At 43.7% G+C, this 24,252-nt stretch overlaps 1 protein-coding gene across 1 annotated transcript in view; it reads left to right on the forward strand.

The window, feature by feature from the left end:
- C6H3orf67 (chromosome 6 C3orf67 homolog) overlaps positions 1–24,252 on the forward strand; it is a 223,410-nt gene that overhangs the window by 160,926 nt on the left and 38,232 nt on the right. Inside the window, exons 15-16 of the mRNA XM_030206446.1 lie at positions 2,719–2,922; positions 22,658–22,719. Coding sequence (XP_030062306.1) covers positions 2,719–2,922; positions 22,658–22,719 — 266 coding nt within the window. The remainder of the gene's footprint in view (positions 1–2,718; positions 2,923–22,657; positions 22,720–24,252) is intronic.

Here is a 24,252-nt window from a genome sequence, read left to right on the forward strand (position 1 = left end):
CCTTCTTTGCAAAACGTCCAAAGTTGGACTTAGACGTCATATCGAAAATGCCCCTCATTGTCAACTGTCTGTTGCCCGTTTAGTTAAGGAGAAATATGCCAGAGCTGTATACATGTGGCTTATTCATATGATGACTGACTATCATCACATTACAGATATTTTTGGTTCCTGCCCTCACTCTGCCCTCCTTCTACCCCTTCACCGTACAGTGGAGTGGAGGAGTAGCCTAGTGGTTAGAGCACTGGGCTTCACATGCTGGTTCCAGTCCCTCTCCTGCACTTAATCCTCCATTGCCTCAGGTATAAAAATTAGATAATGAGTGTTCAGGGACAGAGAAATACCTAGCGTACCTGAATGTAGCTCACCTTGAGCTACTAGTGAAAATGGTGTGAGCAAAATCCAAATTAATAATAATAATAATAGTTAAAGGGCAATCCTATAACTGGGGCCTGTGTTCATAAACAGAATGATGTGTAAATGCAAGAGATGTCCATATACATGGACAGAGCAGGGATGGGACTCCCATATATGCAACTTATTTAATACTGTCAGTTGTACACGTCCCTTCTGCATTTATTGGAGTGGAGGAGTGGCCTAGTGATTTGAGCATCATTCTTCACATCCAGAGGTGGCTGGTTCAAGTCCTGCTGCTACTCCTTGTGATCTTGAGCGAGTCATTTAACCCTCCATTGCCTCAGGTACCAAATTAGATTGTGAGCCCTCCAGGGACAGGGAAATACCCAGTGTACCTGAATGTAGCTCACCTTGAGCTGCTACTGAAAAAGGTGTGAGCAAAATCCAAATAAATTTATGCAACCTGTAAACGGGCCCGCTGCTCCAGTATGGGGGAGGAAGCTGCCTCCCATGAATAGCCAGAACTTCCCAAAACTGCCACCAGGAAATACTTCAAAACATTCCTTTATTTTCCAGATTCATAAACAAAACTTCACTCCAGAGTAGAGACTTGCTTCCCATGCAGGGCTGTTCTGCCTTGCTTAGTACATTAGCCAATTACACAAAGACTTTGCCCCCCTTCCCGGAGGGGAATGCAATAGTCCTTTGGAAATCCCTGCTTTTTTGGTCCCAGTCAGTAGCAAACAAATAGTACTTGTCCCACAAGCAGGATTTCCCCTCAAGACAGTGTTAATCACCAAGCAGCCTTTACTTTCAGGAGGTTCAATACTTTTGGGACTTCCTTCCACCCAAGGTATTTCAGCCTGCTTCAGTTCTTTAGGGACCTGTCTTGCCCAAGGATTTTCAGCCTGCACTGCTCCTCTCCTCCTGAACTGAACCCCTCTTCCCACCAGGCAGCCCTCCTTCATAAACAAGCCTTCCAACTTCAGAGGTTCTCACAATAATCAGGTTTCAAAACAGGGTAGTAATTCCCCCACCACTCAGGGTTTCCCCAAAAGAAAACCAGGCTTCTCTACTTAAGCAGGGTTTAAACCAAAATAAATTCCCAAAACCATGTAGGTTCCAAACCTTCAGGGGCTGCCTTCCTCAGCTCTCAAGCTCCCATTCCGTTCTGCTTTCTTCCCCTGCTCAGGCTGATTAATTCCCTCTTCCATCCAATCCTCCTCCTGCTTCTCAGCCCACCCCTCCCTATTACAGGTGGGCAGCATGATATACAGATTGCTGGTCCCGGGAACTGGCTCCTTCATTCACCCTCCCGCTTGTGGTCAGAGACGGTATATGGCCAGCTTGCCTATCCCCTGGGATCTCACTGCTAGGACTGGAAATGCATTCTGGGATATGTAGTTCATTGTTCTGCTGCTTCACTCTATACATCGGGGATGTAGCCTTGTCACAAACCACAGTAAATGCCATATCTATGGCTGATGTTATTGCAATAGATCTAAGAGAACTTGAGAGCCCCAATGTCGTAATAGAACAGGATCTTTGCGTAGCACTGGGGCACCTAAATGGAGGCACCCACTTATAGATTTGTTCTTATAGTGCTATGGTGATTAGATATATTTTCAGCCTTGGTCTAGCCAAATAGCTTTCGCATATCTATGAATAAGGAAGTTAGACAATTATCAGCCACTGGTAAATTCATAACTGCCTTTGACCCCTAGATATCTTAGTTGCACTATAACTGGAACTCCTTCAGCAAATTTTCCAGCCTTTCTATTTTTCTTTTTTTTAATATTTAAAATTTGTGAGCAGGAAAAGGAAATAATAGAGAAAATTTAATTTAAGTTACATAAATGTGCATGTTATATGCTCTAGCCCTCAACTTAGAGAGGATCCGATTGAAATAAATAAATTGTGTAATTTGGTAACTTGCTCTACAGTATAATGCTGCATTACTTCCCAACATATATGAAATGGTTAAAAAAAAAGATGGCACCTATAGGGTTATACAGTTTCTACCAATAACCAATCTCTTGACTAACAAAAGGTGAGACCACTAGATGATGTCATTATGCAATGACTTCGACTCTCTTCCTTTTGTGAACTGTGAAATCTGCCGCCACCAGTCCAAGGAGTGGAAACCAGGCTCAGAAATCAAACCACAAAGCTACCACTGAGCTAACAAGCCAGATTAGCATTACATTTTCTATATTTGTCATCTGTGAAAGTGTACTAATATGTGCTCTGTTTATCTAAAATATTTTAGTCAGAAATATTACTGAATTGTATCAGGTCTATTCATTTTTTACTACATATAATCATAGCATTAATTTAACTAAACATTTACTTGAATTTTGTAAGGGATACAACTGGAGAAATTATCAGTGTAACAAAATGAGTGCATCAGAACTTCAAATGCTGGCTAGCTTGAGGAGACAACAATGTGAAGAACTAGAGGATTCTGGGACATCACACTGCCTAAGTGCATCTCAGATTGATCATTGCAATGTCAACATAAGTACAAGCAGTGATGACACAACCACTTGGAACTCCTGCCTGCCATTAGTGAGTGCAAACTTATATGCCCTAATTTGTCTAAACAATTGCCTTGTTCAATAACAATCAAAGCAGTGTTGGTATGGAGAAGTTAATAGTGAAATAATTCCAAGAAAGCATGGAATAAGCAAAGGTGATTCCATATCATCAAGCTGATCAATCCATAGACTGGTGGGTTGTGTCCATCTACCAGCAGGTGGAGATAGAGAGCAAACTTTTGCCTCCCTATATGTGGTCATGTGCTGCCGGAAACTCCTCAGTATGTTCTCTATCTCAGCAGGTGGTGGTCACACACAGCAGCAGCTCTGGCTAGGCCTCCAAGCCTAATTTTTAGGTTTTGTTGAGTGCCTGGGGTTGAGGGCTCTTTTGAGCAAGTGCAAACCTGGTGGTGCCAGGTCCCTCCTTTTCTCCCCCCTCCCGCTGGCTCCGTTAAAAAAAAAAAAAAAAAAAATTTTGAACGTCCTCAAAGGCGTTTATTTCGACGTTTATTTAAGCGTCTATTGCAGCTACTCACTGGGACACCAGGTCGTTACAGCTCGGAGCGGACAGCAGGTAATTTTTACCTTTTTATAGCGGGCAGGGGGTTCCCCGATTCTTCTCCTCGTGGCATATGGCGTCGGAGGGCGAGGGCGCAAAGGGTCGCTCCCCGGATCGCTTGAGCGCAAAGGGTCGCTCCCCGGATCGCTTGAGCGCGTCTAGAGGGGATGCGGGGGTCTTAAAGCCTGATTCGCCCTTGTCGGGTGACAGTTTCGTGACCGATGTATGTCCCGGTCCTTCCTCCGGCGTGGCGGTTTTTCCCGCCATAAACGCCCATCCCCCGCTCCTCGCCTCCGCCATCTTGGCCGGCCACGCGGCTCGGACGGCTTCTTCTTGGGCCGCCCTTGAGGTTGGAGACATTAATGCCATGAACGCCCTTCATTTGGGCGACGGCACAAAAGCGGCTAAAGTTAAGAGCCGTTCTTCCCGCGCGGCTCCTTCGCGGAGTGTCGCGCCGGACGCCATTTTGGATGCGCAGCATGTCTCTCCCCCGCTCTTGCGAGCGCCGGTTGAGGGTGCGTCTAGGGCTGTTGCCCAGGCTGCGGAAGTGCACAGTCTGGGGGGTTTCTCCCCCGAGTTTGTTTTGCTGCTGCATCAGGCCTTCCTCATGCACAACGCTGCCCCTGCTCCCTCGTCTGGAAAAGAGGTTGAGGTTCCCAGAGGCAAACGCCCTCGGGTTGATTCCCAGGCCTTGGAGGAATTTGTCTCCTCCGATGTAGATGAGGGCAGCGTGTCTGAGGTCTCCCAACGGTCCTTTGCGGATTCCTTGGAGGAGACGGATCCCCGCTCGGATGGAGCGGATGACCCCTCTGCAGCGCGGCTCTTTAGCCCAGAGGATTTGCCCAACCTGTTGGTACAGGCCATGGACACTTTAAAGATTTCCTCTCCGGAGGACGTCTCTCCTTCAGCCCCTGTTGGCTCTGCCATTATGCTGGGGACGAAGCGCCCGCCTAGAACCTTCCACGTGCATGATGCCATGCACACCTTAATTTCGGCTCAGTGGGATGTCCCAGAAGCGAGCCTTAAAGTGGCTAGGGCTATGTCCCGCCTCTATCCTTTGGCGGTGAGTGAACGTGAGGCCTATCTGTGGCCTACCGTGGATTCTTTAATCACTGCGGTGACTAAGAAAACGGCGTTGCCGGTGGAAGGTGGCACGGCCCTAAAGGACGCCCAAGACAGAAGATTGGAGGCGGCCTTAAGGTCGTCCTTTGAGGCGGCTGCTTTAAGTTTGCAGGCCTCAGTTTGCGGCTCCTATGTGGCCAGGGCGTGCCTGACTATGGTGCAGCGGGCTTCCCCCTCGGATCATTCCTTGAGGGCTGATTGGCCGGCCCTGGAATCGGGCTTAGCCTATTTGGCAGACTTGCTGTATGATGTCTTGAGGGCCTCAGCGAAAGGCATGGCTCAGACAATCTCTGCGCGGCGGTGGCTTTGGCTGAAACATTGGTCTGCTGACCACGCCTCTAAATCCCGACTGGCTAGGTTGCCTTTTAAAGGCAAGCTGCTCTTTGGGGTCGAGCTGGACAAAATCGTGACCGATCTCGGCACGTCTAAGGGCAAGAAGTTACCAGAGGTCAGGGCTCGAGCTAGTACTCGTCCCGGTACCTTCAGAGGACGGTTGCAGGAAGCCCGTCGGTACCGCCCGGGCAAGTCTGGTTACTCTGCCCCCTCTTCCTTTAAGAGGAATTTCTCCCCCAAGCAGCATTCCTTTCGCAGAGACCGCCGTCCCGGAGGTGCTTCCTCCGGTCCTCCCCCAGGGTCTCGTACCCAATGACGGGGCCTTGGTCCACGCCCCAGTGCAGATTGGAGGACGGCTGTCCTCGTTTCTGGGCGAGTGGACCACAATAACTTCAGACGCGTGGGTGCTGGAAGTCATCAGAGACGGCTACAAGCTAGAGTTCTGCCGACCCTTAAAAGACGGGTTTGTACTCTCTCCCTGCAAGTCTCCGGTCAAAGCTGTGGCAGTACAGCAGACCTTGGACAATCTGATCCGCCTGGGCGCGGTCGTTCCGGTGCCAGAAAGTCAGCTTGGCAAGGGACGTTACTCCATTTACTTTGTGGTACCAAAGAAAGGAGGTTCTGTCCGGCCTATCCTCGACCTCAAAGGGGTCAATCGGGCCTTGAAAGTGCGGCACTTTCGCATGGAGACTCTCCGCTCTGTTATAGCGGCAGTGAAGGCAGGAGAGTTCCTGGCATCCTTGGACATCAAGGAAGCGTACCTGCATATTCCCATCTGGCCTCCTCATCAACGCTTTCTGCGTTTTGCAGTCCTGGGACGACACTTCCAGTTCAGAGCCCTCCCATTCGGGTTGGCTACTGCTCCGCGGACCTTTTCCAAAGTAATGGTGGTCATCGCGGCCTTCCTACGAAAGGAAGGGGTACAAGTCCATCCTTATCTGGACGACTGGTTGATCCGAGCCCCCTCTTATGCAGAGTGCGGCAAAGCTGTGGACCGGGTAGTTGCTCTTTTGAGCTCCCTGGGATGGATCATCAACTGGGAGAAGAGCCAGCTGCGCCCGACTCAGTCCCTGGAGTACCTGGGAGTTCGATTCGACTCCCAAGTGGGCAGAGTGTTCCTGCCAGACAATCGGATTGTCAAACTTCAGGCTCAGGTGGACCAGTTCCTAGTAGCCTCTCCTCTTCGGGCTTGGGACTATGTGCAGCTGTTGGGCTCTATGACGGCCACGATGGAAGTAGTGCCCTGGGCCAGGGCTCATATGAGACCACTTCAACACTCTTTGCTGCAGCGCTGGACTCCGATGTCGGAGGATTATGCTGTGCGCCTTCCCCTGGACCCAGCAGTGCGCAAGGCACTGAGCTGGTGGATGCAGACAGACAAGTTGTCTGCGGGAATGCCTCTGGTGACCCCAGAGTGGATTGTCGTCACGACGGACGCCTCGCTGTCGGGCTGGGAGGACAGCGCAGGGGCTCTGGTCTCCTGCAGAGGCAAAGTGGTCTATCAACCTCCTGGAACTCAGAGCCATTCGGTTGGCGCTTTTGGAGTTCATCCCGGTACTGGTGTTGAAGCCTGTACGGGTCATGTCGGACAATGCCACGGCTGTGGCCTATGTCAACCACCAGGGAGGTACCAAGAGCGCCCCTCTAGCCAAGGAGGCTATGAATCTTTGCCGGTGGGCGGAAGCGAACCTGGAGCAGCTTTCAGCGGCCCACATTGCCGGAGTCATGAATGTCAAGGCGGACTTTCTCAGTCGCCATACCTTGGAGCCCGGAGAGTGGCAGCTATCTGCTCAGGCGTTCTTGGACATCACGAAGCGCTGGGGCCAGCCGAGCCTAGATCTGATGGCGTCATCGGCCAATTGCCAAGTGCCGCGCTTTTTCAGCAGAGGACGGGACCCTCGTTCCCTGGGAGTAGATGCTCTTCTCCAACAGTGGCCGACACAAGAGCTTCTCTATGTGTTCCCGCCCTGGCCCATGTTGGGCAGGGTGCTAGACCGGGTGGCAAAGCATCCCGGCAGGGTAATCCTGGTGGGTCCGGATTGGCCCAGACATCCCTGGTATGCGGACTTGATCAGGCTCTCAGTCGACGATCCTCTGCGGCTGCCAGTGGAGCAGGGCCTGTTACATCAGGGTCCCGTGGTGATGGAGGATCCCTCCCCCTTTGGTCTTACGGCCTGGCTATTGAGCGGCAGCGTCTGAGGAAGAAGGGCTTCTCAGACAAGGTCATCGCCACTATGCTGAGAGCGAGGAAGCGCTCTACTTCTACTGCTTACGCCAGGGTTTGGCGTATCTTTGCAGCATGGTGTGAAGCAGGCTCACTTTCTCCCTTCACTGCTCCAATTTCTTCAGTGTTGGTGTTCCTGCAAGAAGGTCTGGAGAAAGGCCTGTCGCTCAGTTCCCTTAAAGTCCAGGTAGCGGCTCTGGCTTGCTTCAGGGGCCGCCTGAAGGGTGTTTCCCTGGCTTCGCAGCCAGATGTGGTGCGCTTTCTCAAGGGAGTTAATCACCTGCGCCCTCCTCTGCACTCAGTGGTGCCTGCGTGGAATCTCAACCTGGTGCTAAGAGCATTGCAGAAGCCGCCTTTTGAACCCTTGTCGAGGGCATCTCTGAAAGACCTGACGTTGAAAGCAGTCTTTTTGGTGGCTATCACTTCAGCCAGAAGAGTTTCCGAGCTCCAGGCGCTCTCTTGTCGAGAGCCTTTTCTGCAGTTCACTGAGGCAGGAGTGACTATTCGCACAGTGCCTTCCTTCCTGCCCAAGATTGTTTCTCGCTTCCATGTGAATCAGCAGCTCTGTCTCCCTTCCTTTCGTAGGGAGGACTACCCAGAGGAGTACTCTGCTCTTAAATATCTGGATGTGAGACGAGTCATCATCAGATACTTGGAAGTGACCAATGATTTCCGGAAGTCAGATCATCTGTTTGTCCTGTTTGCAGGTCCTCGTAGGGGTCTGCAGGCTGCTAAGCCTACAGTGGCAAGATGGGTCAAGGAAGCCATTGCAGCGGCTTATGTGGCCGAGGGGAAGGTGCCGCCTATCCAGCTGAAGGCTCACTCCACAAGAGCTCAGGCGGCCTCGATGGCAGAGGCCGGATCCGTCTCCTTGGAAGAGATATGCAAGGCGGCAACTTGGGCTTCGGCTCATACATTCTCCAAGCATTACCGTTTGACTGTGGCTGCACGGGCGGAGGCCTGGTTTGGAGCTTCAGTGTTGAGGTCAGGGATTTCAATGTCCCGCCCTGGGTGAGTACTGCTTCGGTACATCCCACCAGTCTGTGGATTGATCAGCTTGATGATATGGAAGGTAAAATTATGTATAATCATACCTGATAATTTTCTTTCCATTAATCATAGCTGATCAATCCATAGCCCCTCCCAGATATCTGTACTGTTTTTATTCTGGTTGCATTTCAGGTTCAAGTTTAGTCTTCAGTTACTTCAGAAAGACTTCGTGTTCAAGTTTTTTCACTTGGATTCTTCAAGAGTTGAGACGAGTTTGTGTTACAGTGAGCTGCTGCATTCCTCTCCCCTCCGTTTTACGGGGCTGGATTGAGACTTAAAATTCTGCCGGCACTCCCTCCCGCTTCGTGCGGCTGTAGGGCAGCTTTGTACCCCTTCCGCTTCGGCGGTGTTAGGGTCAGTCAGCTCCTCCCGCGGTTGCGGTTGCAGGATAAGCCAGATCCCCCCGCATCGGCGGGTGTGGTGTCCCTCCCCCGCTCCGCGGGGATGAGCTGGACGGATTCCCCTCCCCCACTTGTGTGGGGATGAGCTGGGTTAATTCCCATCCCCCGTTTCGGCGGTGGTGAGCTGGGCAGAGTGTCCCTTCGTGGGTGTAATTCTCTAAGTGCTGAGTCCTGCGGATGGAGCTTTGATATCGACATACTGAGGAGTTTCCGGCAGCACATGACCACATATAGGGAGGCAAAAGTTTGCTCTCTATCTCCACCTGCTGGTAGATGGACACAACCCACCAGTCTATGGATTGATCAGCTATGATTAATGGAAAGAAAATTATCAGGTATGATTATACATAATTTTACCTTACTACTTGTGAAGACATGAAGGGAAAATCAGAACTCACCTGTGATCACTGGCATTGTCTAGTCTGTATCCCCAGTTGCAGTCCAAATTAGTAGCAATCTTATGGGCAGACGATCAATCTGCATTAGTGAACGTAGTTGAACAACAAATTTGCATGTAGGGTTTTTTTAGAGAAACGTTTACAAAGGCGGGAGGGCCTACGTGAGTACAGTATGCACCAAATCGGCACTACTGCCCGACTAGTGCATGAACCGGGCAATAATTCTGAATTTTGTGTGCGCCAAATCCCGTGGTAAAAAATAATTTTCTGTTTTCTACCACTGGCTGCTTACCCAGCAGTAAACAGCAGTTGGCACGTGCTGCATGCTTACCGGGAGGGTAGCATGTGAGACCTTACCGCTAGCTCAATGGGTGGTGGTAAGGTCTCAGGACACACGCTGGTTTCAATTTTAGCACACATCCATTTTCCAGTCCCTTAAAAAAGGCCCTTTTTCCTAGATGCGGTAAAAAATGGCCCAGCACACGCCCAAAAGACACTGCTGCAGGCCACACTGCTCACACTGCTGCAGGCCACTTTTTACCGCAGCTTAGTAAAAGGACCCCTTAGAGTCTGAAAATGAAGAGATTTCCAATTTTGAGGACAGTTTTTTTCTAGCTTGACCTGGTTGAAAATTGTCCCTTTCAAAGCAAGCATGAGATCATATGGGCTAAGAAATGCTCAAAAGGCATAGGCAGAAGACAGAAATTGGTAATTAAATGGTATCTGAAATTTTTTTGTCCACCTACTGAGAAGTGCAAAAAATTATGTGATATGCTCCAACAGTAAGAAGATGAGTAAAAGGCATAGGAAAGAATTCATTTTTAGTAAAAGTAGGATTGCAATGTATATCTTTCTTAAATTTCTTCTTTATACATGTGTTCATAATGTATAAATGTTATTCACATCAAGCAACACTGTAGGCTGGCTGCATCATATACTATAAATATTTAATGACTTATTTATATCAGTTGAACTTTATTGACAAAGATGTGATTGACTGGATAAAAATGTGGTTTACAATTGACATTTTCTGAACACTTACTTTTTTCAGTAGCATACATTGCACCAGCTATTCAAAGTAACATAATTGACTTTCCAGGCCCTTCTAATTTCTTTTTTTAAATTTACTATCTCCATTTGATTAGAACAGTGAGAAATGAGTCTTTTCACTTGTTCAGCACAGACATAGATCTGAATTATTGTACATAATGAGACAAGAAAAGCCTTCTTTTAGTTGTTCCGTAACTTAATTGTCACACTGTGTATATTTTGTAAAACACTGTAATCAGTTCCCTTAAGAATACTGAAGTTCAATTAGTGTTTTATTATCCCATTTTTGTGGGAGATATATATCAATATTTTGTGTTCTGGCTCTTGGTTTTGTTTACATGGTGCTGAATTGATAAAGGAACTGTTTGAAATTTGAGATTTGGAATGTGGAGGTACACCAGTCTAAACAAGTAAGTTGTGAAGAAGAAATGGGCTGCCATTTGTTTAATTTTGTTTCATGTAGAATACATTAAGGGGCTTATTTATTAAAGTGTGGTAAGGATTTGCAGTAACTTTTGAGAGTGTTCCCAGTAGTTTCCCAGTAGTTTCCCTTTCCACGTGCCGTAGTGCACGTGTAAAGGGAATTTCTATAACCGAGCAGCCACATTTATACACTCCATGGGCTCCTTTTACTAAGCAGCGGTATGCCCAACACGGGCTTACCGCTCGCTATAACGGAAGTACCGCTGCAGCCCGGCGGTACTTCCTACCCCTACCATGCTGTCACCTCAATGGGTGGTGGTAAGGGCTCCCCTCCCCTTGAAATGGCTATGCGGCAAGTGCTTTTCTTGCTACCCAGCCATTTCCTGCAGGAAAGCGAGGCCTTCCCTTTTACCAGCTGCATAAAAGTGGGCCTCGGCATGTATGTAAAACACGTGCCAGCGCCAGCCCCCTTTTGCCGCAGCTTGGTAAAAGGGGCCCTCAATGTGTGTTAATTTACGGAATACTAGCACTTGCATAAGTATACACTTACCTGTGAAAGTGCAGGCGGGTTGCTGTGATTCATGGTTGGTACAGGACTTCACAGACATTGGCAGTTTGCAATGCAAAGTCAAAGGAAAACTTTATTGGTGGAAAATAATTAAAGCAATACAGTCCGTTCCCCTGTCACAGACTCCAACCCTGAGCCACAGCCCCAATAACATTTACTTCCTTCTCTCTTAGCAGTTCTACCTTCTTCAGTACAATTCCAGATAGTCAAATGTAAGTTCAGGCCTGGCTCCAACTAGGACACTCAGAAAATAAAGGCACTCATATCTTTGCAGTCTTCTGTTCCTTCTCATGCAATCCCTGGGCATCTACAGGGTGCAAATCTCTGAACTAGGGCCACTCCTTGCTTCCCTAGGACTCCCCCACAGGCACTGCAGCCCAGCCACCAGTTTGGGAGAACTTCTTTCCTTGGAGCTTCTCTCCTGGAGACAGCTTCATTTTGGGCCTCTGTTTCTAGCAGAGCACTAGTGAGGGAGTGTTCCTAGGAGCACTAGTATTGAAACATTTAAAGAAAGCTGTAATTATATTGTGTTGGAGAAAAGCCCTCAGAAACCAAAAGAATACAATCCTTGGTTGGACACGGTTTCATTTATTAACCAGTGTTTAGTTCTATCATCTGTGTTTCAATACTAGTGTAGATTGTCATTAGTATTAGAGTACCAGAGTCAAGCGCATAAGCAACTGTTCTGTAACGGTGTGCGTAAGTGGCATTCCCCTAAAGTCTATATATCATGACCAACATTTTGCATGCTTTGGAGACGTGCGTGCAAATAAATTGACAAATGAGCTCGGAAACATCAATAATCGGGTGCTAGCAACCCATTATTGATAATTGGTAGTCTTAAAAATGTTGACATGCTATATATGCTATATGCTATCCTATAAAGCATAGCACCTAACTTCAGTCGCATGTGTCTGAAAAAGGAGCATCAGGATGTTCAAAACATTACACACAGATTTAAAGAATTCACCCAAATGATGCCTAAGTTGAGCGCCAACATTTTACACCTGCTTTTTTCAGGCGTAAGTACAGCTCCCAAAAGTTAGGCACTGGATCTGCACCAAACACCATTCTATAAAGAGCGCACTTCCTGTATAGAACAGCACTTAGAGCTCAATTTTTTTTGTGTTCAATTTTCAGCACCATTTATTGAATTCCCTTCTTTGTGTATAAATATAAGGGGGCAGGCAAGGGGGGGGTATGCATATAGCCAGGCAGTGGGTGTGGCTCTCACAGAATGCTACTACTACTAATCATTTCTATAGTGCTACTAGATGTACGTAGCGCTGTACACATTATATGCATGTACTTTCTCTGTCCCTAGAGGGCTCACAATCTAAGTGTTATGTACCTGGGGCAACCCAGGTTACCAGGATCAAAGCCCACTGCACTAACCATTAGGCCACATCACAGACTGGATTAAAAAGACTATTGCACTCCATCACAGTTTGTTTCAGCCCTCATCTCTCCACTAATGCCTAGCTATGTTCTTCACGCTACCTCAGATAAACTACCTTGTCATGTTAAAACCAGCTGTCTAGTAGCACCCTTGAGGAAAGTAAGTTATATGCATCTCTGCCACATTTAAGCACTCGCATTTATGCCAGGTATATGGCTGCTGTAACTGTAGGTGCATAAATGTAAGGCACATGGATACCAGGTTCCCCTAGTATTCTATAACAGAACCTGGGTGCCCAGACGCTGTCATAGAATAGGCTGTCTCCATACATCCTCGGGCCACCTAAATGGAGGTGCCCAGTTATAGAATTGCCCCCAAATACAATGTAGTTAGCTGTACCTATTTAGATGATGTTAAATGTATTGTATTATGTGCCATGTTAACATGTAAATATGTGGTAAGCACCTCCATGTTAACTGTAAGGTGTAGTCTCCACCACATTTCTTGTTGGCTATTATTATAGAAATTATCTTGCATTGATGCATTAACAGCTAATGGAGCAAAGTACATAGGCTCCTAAATATTATTGTGTGAACTTGGAATTTAATGAGGGCGAGAAGTTTTGTAAGATGGGGGTATGTAAGATGGAGGTTAACAAATTTAAAAAAAATTGTTGTCTTCATTTTTATAATATACTTCTTTGATTTGTATATTGAAATGCTACTGTATATTATTGATTTTATCTGTTCTTCATGTAATTTGGTTTTATAGCAACTCCAATGTGGTGTACAGGACAAGGAAGTTTCTATGGAATATATTTGTCAAACCATACACATGCAAAGACACCAGAGTTGGGTCTTTAACACTGTTATCCTTGGTTAATTTAAACACTTCTTCTGGCCAGGTCCCAGATCCAGAGATATGGCCTACTTCCAGAGTCCGCCCCATTTTGAAAAATCTCTCTCTGGATCTCGCTATTTCTAATTATTATTGTCCTGTTTCAAACCTTTGCTATTTCTGGAAAAAATAGTGTTCACTCAACTCAGTTCATTTTCTAAGAAAGTACTCGCTCTATATCCTTGTCATGCTGGATTTAGGACACATTTTATTACAGAAACTATTATGGCAGCCCTGGTCAGTGAGCTTTACTCTCACTTTGATCAACATAGAACTGTGTCAGCTGTCTCTTTAGACCTCTCAGCTGCTTTTGATTTGGTTAATCATTCCCTTCTACTCCCACATCTAGCATCTTTGGGTATTTCTGGTATAGTCCTCTCTTGTTTCACTTCTTTTCTATCTGATTGTACATTCCAGGTCATTCTCTCCGATACCACTTCTGAACAAAGAGAATTACACTGTGGAATGCCCTAGGGTTCAATCCTCTCTCCTCTCCTTTTTAACCTTTTCTTGAGCCCTCCTGCTGCTCTCTTGTGGTCTTTTGGAATTTCTGAATATTTTTATGCTGATTGCATTCTTTTGTTATACCCCACTTCCCCTTCTCCCTCTCTTGTCCCGGTCCAAGCCTGTCTGAAGTCAGTTGCTAGCTGGCTGGCTCAAGGACTATCAATTACTACTCAGTACCAATGAACCCATTGCCTGCTGGTTCTCTGCCACACCTTTGCCCCCTCCATCTTCAGTTATATTGTTTGGCACTTCAATTACGCCAGTACCTAGTTTTTGTTATTTAGGTATTATCCTTGACGCCTCTTGCTCTTTTCTGCCACAAATTTCACAGTTACTAAAGTTAGTTTCCTGGTCTTCCAGCAATTATGAGCAATTAGTCACCTCTTTGATGCCCAACATTTCCATGCATTAATCCTTTTTTTTTCACCTCTCGCCTGGATTGCTGCAGCGTAGTTTATGCTGGCCTTCCCCATAACACACTAACCCCCATATTTACAAAGCCACGCAGGATTGCCGACGCAGCCCTTTCAAAGTGAATGGGCTGTGTCAGCATTAGCACACCGGCAGCCTCTAGCATAGCTTTGTAAACAGGGGGATAAGGAAACAGGAAACACTTCAGAACACAGCCATCAATTACTATGCCATGCCCATCATTTTGACCATATTTCACCCCAGCTGAAACAATATCATTGGCGTCCCGTTGAACAAGGGGTAATGCATAAAGTTGTGACACTTACCTTCAAGGCCTTTAGACTGGATGTTCCCAACTACCTTTCCTGTCTAACTATTCCTTACTGTCTTGCCACGATCCTTTGTTCCTTAAACGATCACCACTTAGTTTTGCTTGGTCCAAGACGTGACAGCTGGAATCTATATGACATAGCGCTTTTTTCTTCCTTTTACCTCACACCTGGAACAGTCTCCCTTCTCTCTCTCTCTCCGCAGCAATCTCTCCTTTAAGAATTTTAAAGCCAAGCTAAAAAATTGACTCTTTCCGTTAGCTTTCAGAGAAACGTCTGATTGAAGTCACCAGCTAAACCTGTTGTGCCTCTTGACCTGCTTTACTGTGTTTGGTTGCCTCCTTACCTTCTCTACCCTTTGCCTTTTTGTTCTTTAATTCTGCCTGACTCTTGGTTTATGAGTGCTGTTCTTTCCTGTGTTTAATGGAATTCTTTCATACTTTCTTTTGTAGTCTGTACACCACTCTGCTCTGCCTGTCAGAGCAGTATAGAAAGTTTTTGTAAATAAATTCGTATATGGCTTGCTTTTTCTTTGTTGTATGTTACCTTGGTTCTCCTAAAACTTGGTTCTCCCTATATATAGTGGACTGGAGATAATGGATAATTTTCTATTTGAGATCATATATTTTTCCCCTTTGTGTTTTAATTTCTCTTTTCTGTACAAGTGGATACATGATTGTATAATTTGAAATTTCAATAAAAATAAAGGATTTGATATGTCCAGGTTGGGATGTGTCCTATTGGTGTTTTAGATCAGGATCTACTAGCATAGAGCCTTTTCTAAAATATAAGCTGTAGGAAAGCACAAGCAGCAGGAGCATCCATTTGACAGATATCAATGGAAGGAACTCATCAACTTACAAACATAAGTGCCAACACTTAAACATGTAAAAGATTATTTCAGAATTTACATCTCTATGGGCCCTGTTTACTAAGGTGCACTAGCGTTTTTAGCACACATTAAAATTAGCATGCAGTAAATGCTAGAGATGCCCATATATTCCTATGGGCGTCTCTAGTGTTAGCGTGCGCTAAAAACACTAGTGCACCTCTAGCGCAGCTTAGTAAACAGGGTCCTGTATCTTTAATTTAAAAAACCTACACATGTAAATGCGCCTAATTCAGTAGCTTTCGGTTCTGAAAGGGAAAACAATTATGGAAGATTAAGGAGTAGACCTTCCATAATCCTTCCTGTAAAAGTCTGCCTTTCAGAAAACCTATACGCGTCCGGGAGAAGTTGTAGATCCTGACGTTGATATATTATGGCATCTATATGCATTCCCATTCTGAAATAGGGATTGCATGTGTAGATTTTGGTTCTGCCCAAGCCCTGCCAAACCATACTCCTTTGCCAACTACCAACAGTGCAGCTGTACACACGTAAATACCAGCATTCTAAAATCTGATTTTCCACATTTATCCAAGACACTTGTGTAAATATCGGTATTTTCTCATGGAAAGAAATCATAGAAGCAGACTTGATCAATATCAGAAAAACACTTTGAAGTTCTTTTACATAGGTGTGAGAAAATATAGCCTTAGTGTGCAGCAATGCTGATGTGCTAACTGATTAGTGCAAAAACACCCACTCTCTACCCCTCCCCAGACATGCCCCTTCCTTGTGATGTGTGCATGGAGAGTGCAAAATTACCATGGGACACCATGATAAGCCCACTCAAGCTGAGGTAAGCACGCATTAGTCCTTACCACAGCTTAATAAAAGAACTTCTTTATCAGTAGTGAAATCAAAAACATGCATGTTTTTAATTTCACTAGTAATAAAGTGTTTCTATGATAATGACCGAGTCCTCTTGTCATGACTCAGGGAAGGTGAACCCTTGGGCTGCAGGGTTAGTGCTGCCCGTCCAATCCGAGGGTTAGCTGGGCCCTGACTGATAGCAAGCAAGTCACCAGGCATAGGCACAGGCTTGGCAGGAACTGGAGAACAGGCTGGAATTGGTAATAAGGCAGGCCTGGCTGGCGACTGGGCAGGCAAGGCTGGAGCTGGAAACAGGTAGGCAAGGCAGGAGCTGAAAGCAAGGTGGGCAAGGCTGGAACTGGAGACAAGGGCAGGTAAGGCTGGAACTGGAAACAGGCAAGCAGGGCTGGCTGGAGATAAGGCAGGCAAGGTAGAAACTGGAGACAAACAAGCAAGGTAAAGCTGTAGGCAGAATAAAACTCAAGCGACCTGTTGTGAAGCTAAGGTAGCAGTGTCCCAGATACTGTTATCAAGGGCACCGTCTCCAACGGCACAGAAAGGCATCCCCAGAGGTTTGTGCTGCTGGCCCTTTAAAAGTAGAATTTCCTGTGTGCATGCTTAGGAGGGTCAACCCCACCAATGCGGCACTGAAGACAGGACACTGAAACAAAGGGCACCCTGGAACACCGGGGACAATCAAATCCACAACCCCGCTAAGCAGGAAGGGCCACCCACCGCCCAAAGAAACCATAGGACCCCCGTCCTGGGATAAGGGAGGTGAGTGACCATGACACCTTTTCCACGATTTCTTTCCTACTGGATCTAGCGGACTGCCCGCCAGTTTGTTTTTTGGGCATTTATTCACGTAAATCACAAATAGGACTTCTAAAATAACACACCATGGGATGCTAGAGTGTTTTCTACCAGCCTTAAAAGCTGACAATTTTACATTCTTTGTTAAATAAATTTAAGACAATAGCATGTTTATTGGCCATTAAACTACTAATATGATCAGAAAACTATTATCAAATCTACATTTTTAGTTATTTGTCTAACAATTGCCATTACCAGACAAAAAAAATCTGTATTTTTTAACAGTTTACTAACTTTAAAATGTTTGCAACCTTAAGTATAAAATGAAACAATGGCACCACCACATGGCTGGACAGGATATCTTTGTCTTTGGCACAGCTGTGTATTTCTCAAAAGTAGTATATCGAATGCATATAAATAAAGTAAACCTTGGTTATTTTGTATCTGTATAGTGTAGAGGTCCACTAGTCATAGTCATATTGGTCCTGCAAAAACTAGCACACTTGTTAGTTGTAATACCATTTAAAGGACTAAAAGATGTCACAGTACGTGAGTTTTAAAGATCTCATAGGCTACTTTTTTGCAGTTGTATTCAAGTAAAATTTGATATTGTGTGTGTGTGTACAGTGACCAGAATGTACATAGCTTTTTTCCAGGCTGATTTTTTTGACACCATATATAGCATCTAATCTTTTATGCTTCAGCAGGTTTAAAAAATTATTTGTATACAGTTCATTTTTTAAAATATATACATCGTGATTTGTCATACAAACTCTTTGTGCATTAAAATTCTTTTAACTGAGGAATCATTTTTAAAATTATTACACAAGCATCCTGGAATTCTCCAAAAATTTGAAGCAGCTCTGTTTGGAATGGTGTAACAAATGACCTTAGCTCTGATGGTTAGTTTAGCTTGTGTTATCTCTTGTAGTATTACAGACAAGACATCCCATCTAAAGAGGATGAGGTAATTTGTGACTCTTGTTAATATGATTGCCCCAAGAATAAAAGATGAGTTTTTGTATTTTGTATTTTTTTAACCAATGGTAAGCAATAGTAACTTCTAGGCTAATTGTTACTACCTACCCGATATTCTTTCATTTATTGATTGATTGATTGATTGATATGCATTCTTCCATAGCACAGATTGTACATAGTACTTTTCATGGTGCACAATCAAATAAAACTGTCATTTATTTGAATATAAAAACAAAAATTCAATACAATAACAATAATAAAATAACACTTCATAATACAACATAATATAGAATAATCCATTATATGGTCAATTAGAATACATGAGCTCTTAACATTAGAATACATGAGCTCTTAACATTTTCCTAAAATACATATATTCACTCTCTGCCCATAACATTAAGGGAAGCTTTGGAAATACTATAAAGCAGGCCTTTCTTTTAGAGTTTCTTTTGCTATGTTTTCATTACAACAATGGAATAGAAGCACATAAATAACTATAAACTTGACATTCTAACATGCTCCCTTATAGCCAGAGTAGTTTAACCAAGAACTAAAATGCAACATCTACTGTGCCAGTAGAAATAACTCTGTTCAACTGTGATCATTTTAAAAAGAGATTGTAAGAAGGGACTTACCTGATTTTGAAAGTTTATATGCAATATCATCTTTAGATAATTGTTAACTTTATACATAAAAAAATCACAGCCTTCAATAATGCAGTTCACTAGAGGACCAAAAGATCAACCAGCATATCACATACCTAACAAAAAAAGTGCCCTATCTCCACACCCTCACCCCCGCCCCCAAACACACACATACATACATACACACACTACTCTGCCCTTGGCTATTCAGTTCTCAATTCTCTTTTCTTTTGTTCATTTGTAACTTTATTTTTTGTTTTTTGTTTTTTTTTATTTACTTTGTTTTGAACCGACTACCTGCACTTCTTAGGCGTGGTTGGTGGTATAGAAAATGTTCATAAATAAAATATATAAAATAGCTTTCTTACTCATTAGTTACACTAGGAAGTAATTTCTAGTTTTTTGTCATGAGGTGACTATTTTCTTCTGCAAATTCATTGTGATCTATTTCCCAACCCCTGGATTCTATATATAGTGCCCAAATTTGGGTGTCAAAATTTGCACGCAGATCAAAGATTCATGCACAAATTAGTTAACAAGCCATTAACTAGCAATAAATTGATGTTAATTATTGCAGTTAATTTGAATTAATTAGAATTTGCATGCACATCTTCCTGCACATATTCTATATCCCCGCTACCCTAAATCCCCTAGCATGCAACTCAAAAGGGGATGTGACCAGGGGTATGGTAGGGCTGTTCCCAAAATTTGCAAGCAGGGTTATAGAGTACCACTATTTCCACACCCAAATGCCAAGAATTGGGCACTCTAAAACATATCTCAAACAGTATTCAATTTCCTATATTTGTAGATGATATCAATCACAGCAAATGACACATATCTTAATAGCTGCATATTATATCTTAAACGGGGATCTTCAGATTTCTTTAATCACCTTCTCCATCTGGGGCAACCCCCAGTATTACATTGGTGACCACCCATTCCTCATTGATCAACCCGTATATGATCTTAATTTTCTTTTCAATTTTTTTTCTTTTTTTTGTTTTTTTTTGTATTCAATTTAAAGATATTTAAATTCTTCTTCATGAGGTAACAATCCCCTATTTTTGTATACAATTAATATTTAATACTAATTAGCTACTTAGCTTTTAAACAACGTTCAGCAGCGATGTTTCTCCCAAGTCAAACCTCTGCACTGATATTTTCAGCAGGTCTCAGGTGACATAAATACCGGTGCCCAAATTTGGGCAGGGTGAATGGGCTCTAAGCGCCATTCTAGAAAGAACACTTGTTTCGGAATGCTCTTTATAGAATAGTGCTCTGCCGAAATTTGGGTGCCATTTACTGAACCCAGGCCTAAGTGTACATATAAATTATAAAAAGCAATAAGATAATTAAGTAATTGTTACTGCAGAAATAGATCTTATGAATTTTTTTATTTTCTGATATACTACTATGGCATTGTAAGCATGAGTTCTAAGCTGTTCAAATCTATCTGCATAGACATGGGACAAGTTTCAAAGTACAGTCATACTTTCCCTTTTTTTAAATTTCCTGAAAAAATTTAACCATAGAGATCTACAAATACTTTTTTTTCCTTAGAAATAATGCACATAGGTTTGAAAATATAATTCTTGGATTTTATTTCCTACTCAAAACACACTATCTTTGTCACTTACATCATACCCTTTTTGCGGTATGTGCATAGATGGCCTTGTGTGTATTTTTATGCTGGAAAGAGCTGGGTAATATTTAGACAGCTAATTTTACAAGGGTAAATGATTTTTTGATAATTGCCCTCCACATATAAAAATTATAACACTGGGAGCTAGCACTCAGGGCCCTTGCCAGACCTGGCCATACTCCTTGCTCCCAACCCACCAACCCCTTTAATAAACCCTACAGTACAAAAAAGACAATAGAAAAATCTGAGTGGCAAAATTTCTTTGCTGTAGCTTTATTAATAGTCAGTTTAACAACATCAAAACAAACCAACTAACTGACTGCCAAACACTATTCCCCTCCTGTCATGTTACTACATAGCAGGAGAATTAACTAGCCAATTCAAACATGGACATCCACTCGAGACACTGGCCTCCACCATCCTTGCCATATTATTAGCTGAAGACGATCACAAGGCTGGCCCAGCACCCATCGAACCAGTGTATACTTACAATCACCACTATTGCCACCACTTCTTTGCTGCCAATGGGTTCTAAGCTCCCTTAACCCTTGCAGTACATCACTTGGCTTGGGTATCCCACTGCTCTTAAAAACAGCTTGGCAACAGGACAAAAACTGTTACAACCAGTGGGACGGCGGCGGGTGCGTAACAAACGCTGCACAGGTACCCTGAGCACCTAACCCAGTGTTCCTTGCAATCCTCTCCTGTCCCTCCTGTGATTCTCTCACTCCACACCCAATCAATACCCCCACTAAGCATTCAAACAAAAACAAACTACAACTCTCCCCCTACACACACAACTTACAACAGCTCTGTCATCCACCCTCAACCCACCTCCCCACTTATCCCAAGTGACCTAACCAAGTTCAGCCAGTGGCCAGCCCCAGATTATTCTGAACACCCAGGATGTTGTCAGTGGGCTCACCATTTCTTTGTGTTATCAAACAAAATATGAGAAAACCAATCAGTTCTATAAAATATTTACTTGTCTTGAGTCACACAAATAGTCAATAAGAAAACAGAAGAACAATTTGATACAGTTGAACTCCAGCCAGTTAGACAATGGACAATAAAGGTACCATCATAAAAAGAGTAGATACTGATTGGGTTAGAGATGTGGTACATTCAGGGCCAATCAAAATATAGAATTTTCATACTGACAGAGAAACTGCCATTGTACTGAAACAACATCTTTCAAATTTTGAATAGTATTTGGGCCTCACACTTACGTTTGTGTGGATTAGTATTTTAGAAAGCGTATTCAACTAGTATATCAAACATCCAAGTCTGAACGCCTGATGTTCCCCTTTATTTTAGAACAGGCTCTGCTGACATAGAGGTTGTTCTAAAATACATGGTGAAATGGACATCTATATGCCACTATGTGCGGTAGGAACAGCCATTTCAGAAACAACCCCATCCAAAATATGAATGGTGAGGCAGCAGGGACATCCATTTCACAGCACATGAATGTCACGTCTTCCAGTAACAACATAGACACTCATATTGCTGTCATGCGACTGCCTTCAATAATATCTGATCCCCCCTCCTAACTCCCCAATAACATCCAATCAACCCCCTCCCAATCCCTCCCCAACAACATATGATTCCCCTCCTCCACCTCCGGTAAGGATCAATCCCCATTTGGGTTCCCCCACTCGGTGGCAATTGGCCACACATCAAACCCAGCCCCAGCCACAACAGTGGTTCCCCCACCCATAGCCCTGTCCTCTTCCACCTCCCAATCCTCCCCTCTCCCCAGAACTGGAAACTAAGCAGATGATGGTTGATCTTCATTGTTGGCACCCACACAGCTAAATGACTAAAGTTAGGACTGCTGTGTATAAGGTCCTATTTGGTCACTTAGCTATGTGAACACTGGCACTGAATATTGCCTTCACCCACACAGCTGGTAGCTCTTCCACGACTCTGCCCTTTGAACTCCTCTCTTCAGCTTACTTCAAAAATGGATGGTCAGAGCTGATATTCAGCGGCACTGCCCAGTTAACTGCCACTGAATATCAGCTGCCAGCCCATTGAACATGAATTAAGTGGGCAGGAGCTCTTATGTTAATATTTAGAATGGAATTCTTTAAAATTTATATACATGCTGGTTGCTGAAAATTTATATAATTAGAAGTTGAGTACATTTTTTAATCATGCTTCAATGGCAAGTTGCTTGGAAATCTAATACATATATTGAATATTAAAAATAGCTCTGATGTCCAGAAGGATTTGCCTCAGAAAGATTCATTTTAGCGTGTTAAAGAATCCATGCAATCATTTTCTCACTGCTGTTTCTTTGTTTTTTCACAGCCTGTCAGTCAGGGACATCACTATCAGAATGAAATGCACCCACTTTCTCGTTCCAACCCACGGTAAGGTGTAGTGTATGGCTCGGGCAACAAATCTGTTAGAATGTTTGAAGATGTAGGGCTTTTACTAAGGTGCAGTAGCGTTTTTAGCGTGTGCTAAAATTTAGTGCGCGCTAACCGTGTAGACGCCCTTAGGAATATTATAGGCATCTATACAGTTAGCACACACTAAGAACACTAACGCACCTCTAGCGCGGCTTAGTAAACAGGGCCCTTAATCTATGAAAATCACATTTAATTTTAACTCTTCATTTTAACTAATATGATTTTAAGATTTTTTTTTGCCTTATTTATAGCTATATGGACTATGCTTTGTGCAAGCTTCCTAGTTTCTCTTTGTGTTAAATATAGATATAGCTACACTATATATTAGTTTTGTAATTGGAAAAATTGGTCCATATATTTAAGGAAGTAAACATTATGGAATCATATACAATAAAGCTCTAGTGTTCATTTTCAGATCTACTATGGAGGTAATTTTATTTATATTAAAAAAAGCATTAAGATAAAATTGTGTTCAATGCAACATACTTACAAGAGCCCTTATGTTTCTATTCTTCTTTGTAAAGATATATACTCCATGATAAGCATATTGGCAGCTGGAATGTGTGAATTTTGACGCAGGCCCTTTCACCAAAATATGGCCGAGTCAAGTCTTAGCTGCACTATTGCCTTTGCTATTGTGTGAGATATGGCTTTTTATATGTTGGACATTTTCCCTGTGTTCTATAAATGGTGCGAAAACTTACATGTACAAAATTGTGAGCTATCCTGAGATACGCAGACAACTAAATTGCCTAGCAAGCAATTAGGGCCAGTAATTGGGCACTAATAATCAGTTGGTGTTAATTGGCAACAATTTAGATTTGTGCACACATCTTGCCAAGAGCTATTCTATAAAGATCCACGTGCAAATGTTACAGTGCGTAACTGAAAAGGGGGCGTGGCCATGGGTGATGGGCAGATCGGGGCTTTCATTAAAGATACGTGCAGTATAACTGAATACCGAGAATCTGCACCTAACTTACACTCCAGGATTTACACCAAATTTCAATTGGTGTAAGTCCTTGCAACCAAAATTGGGCACGAAATTCAGCACCCAACACTATTCTATAAAAAGCGCTTATCCCAAGCACTTTTATAGAATAACATTGGGCACCGATTTTTTTTTTGGTGCCCATATTTAGGCACCATTTAGTGAATCTAGCCATTTATGTGTTGATTCATTAAAACACATGTTTTTATCTTAATGCACTTGTGGCATTTTCTCTTCCTGGGCTATTTTTGGTTTCTCTTGCTATCTGGTTGCATGGTAATAGTTTAAAGGCATTTGCATACGCATATAACAGTATACACATGTAAAATGGCACTTATAAAATAAACTCCTCCATGCGTAAAAGTATGTACAGTGACCTGAATGTGCATACTTTTGTGCTTCACAGTTGCTGGTTAGTTCAGGTACATGTTTTGGGCAGATTGCAGGTATAATCACAATTTACAGGTGATCAAGTACACCTGCTTCCGAGCAGACATAAG

This window comes from Microcaecilia unicolor, chromosome 6, assembly GCF_901765095.1.
Source record: "Microcaecilia unicolor chromosome 6, aMicUni1.1, whole genome shotgun sequence".
NCBI lineage: Eukaryota > Metazoa > Chordata > Amphibia > Gymnophiona > Siphonopidae > Microcaecilia > Microcaecilia unicolor.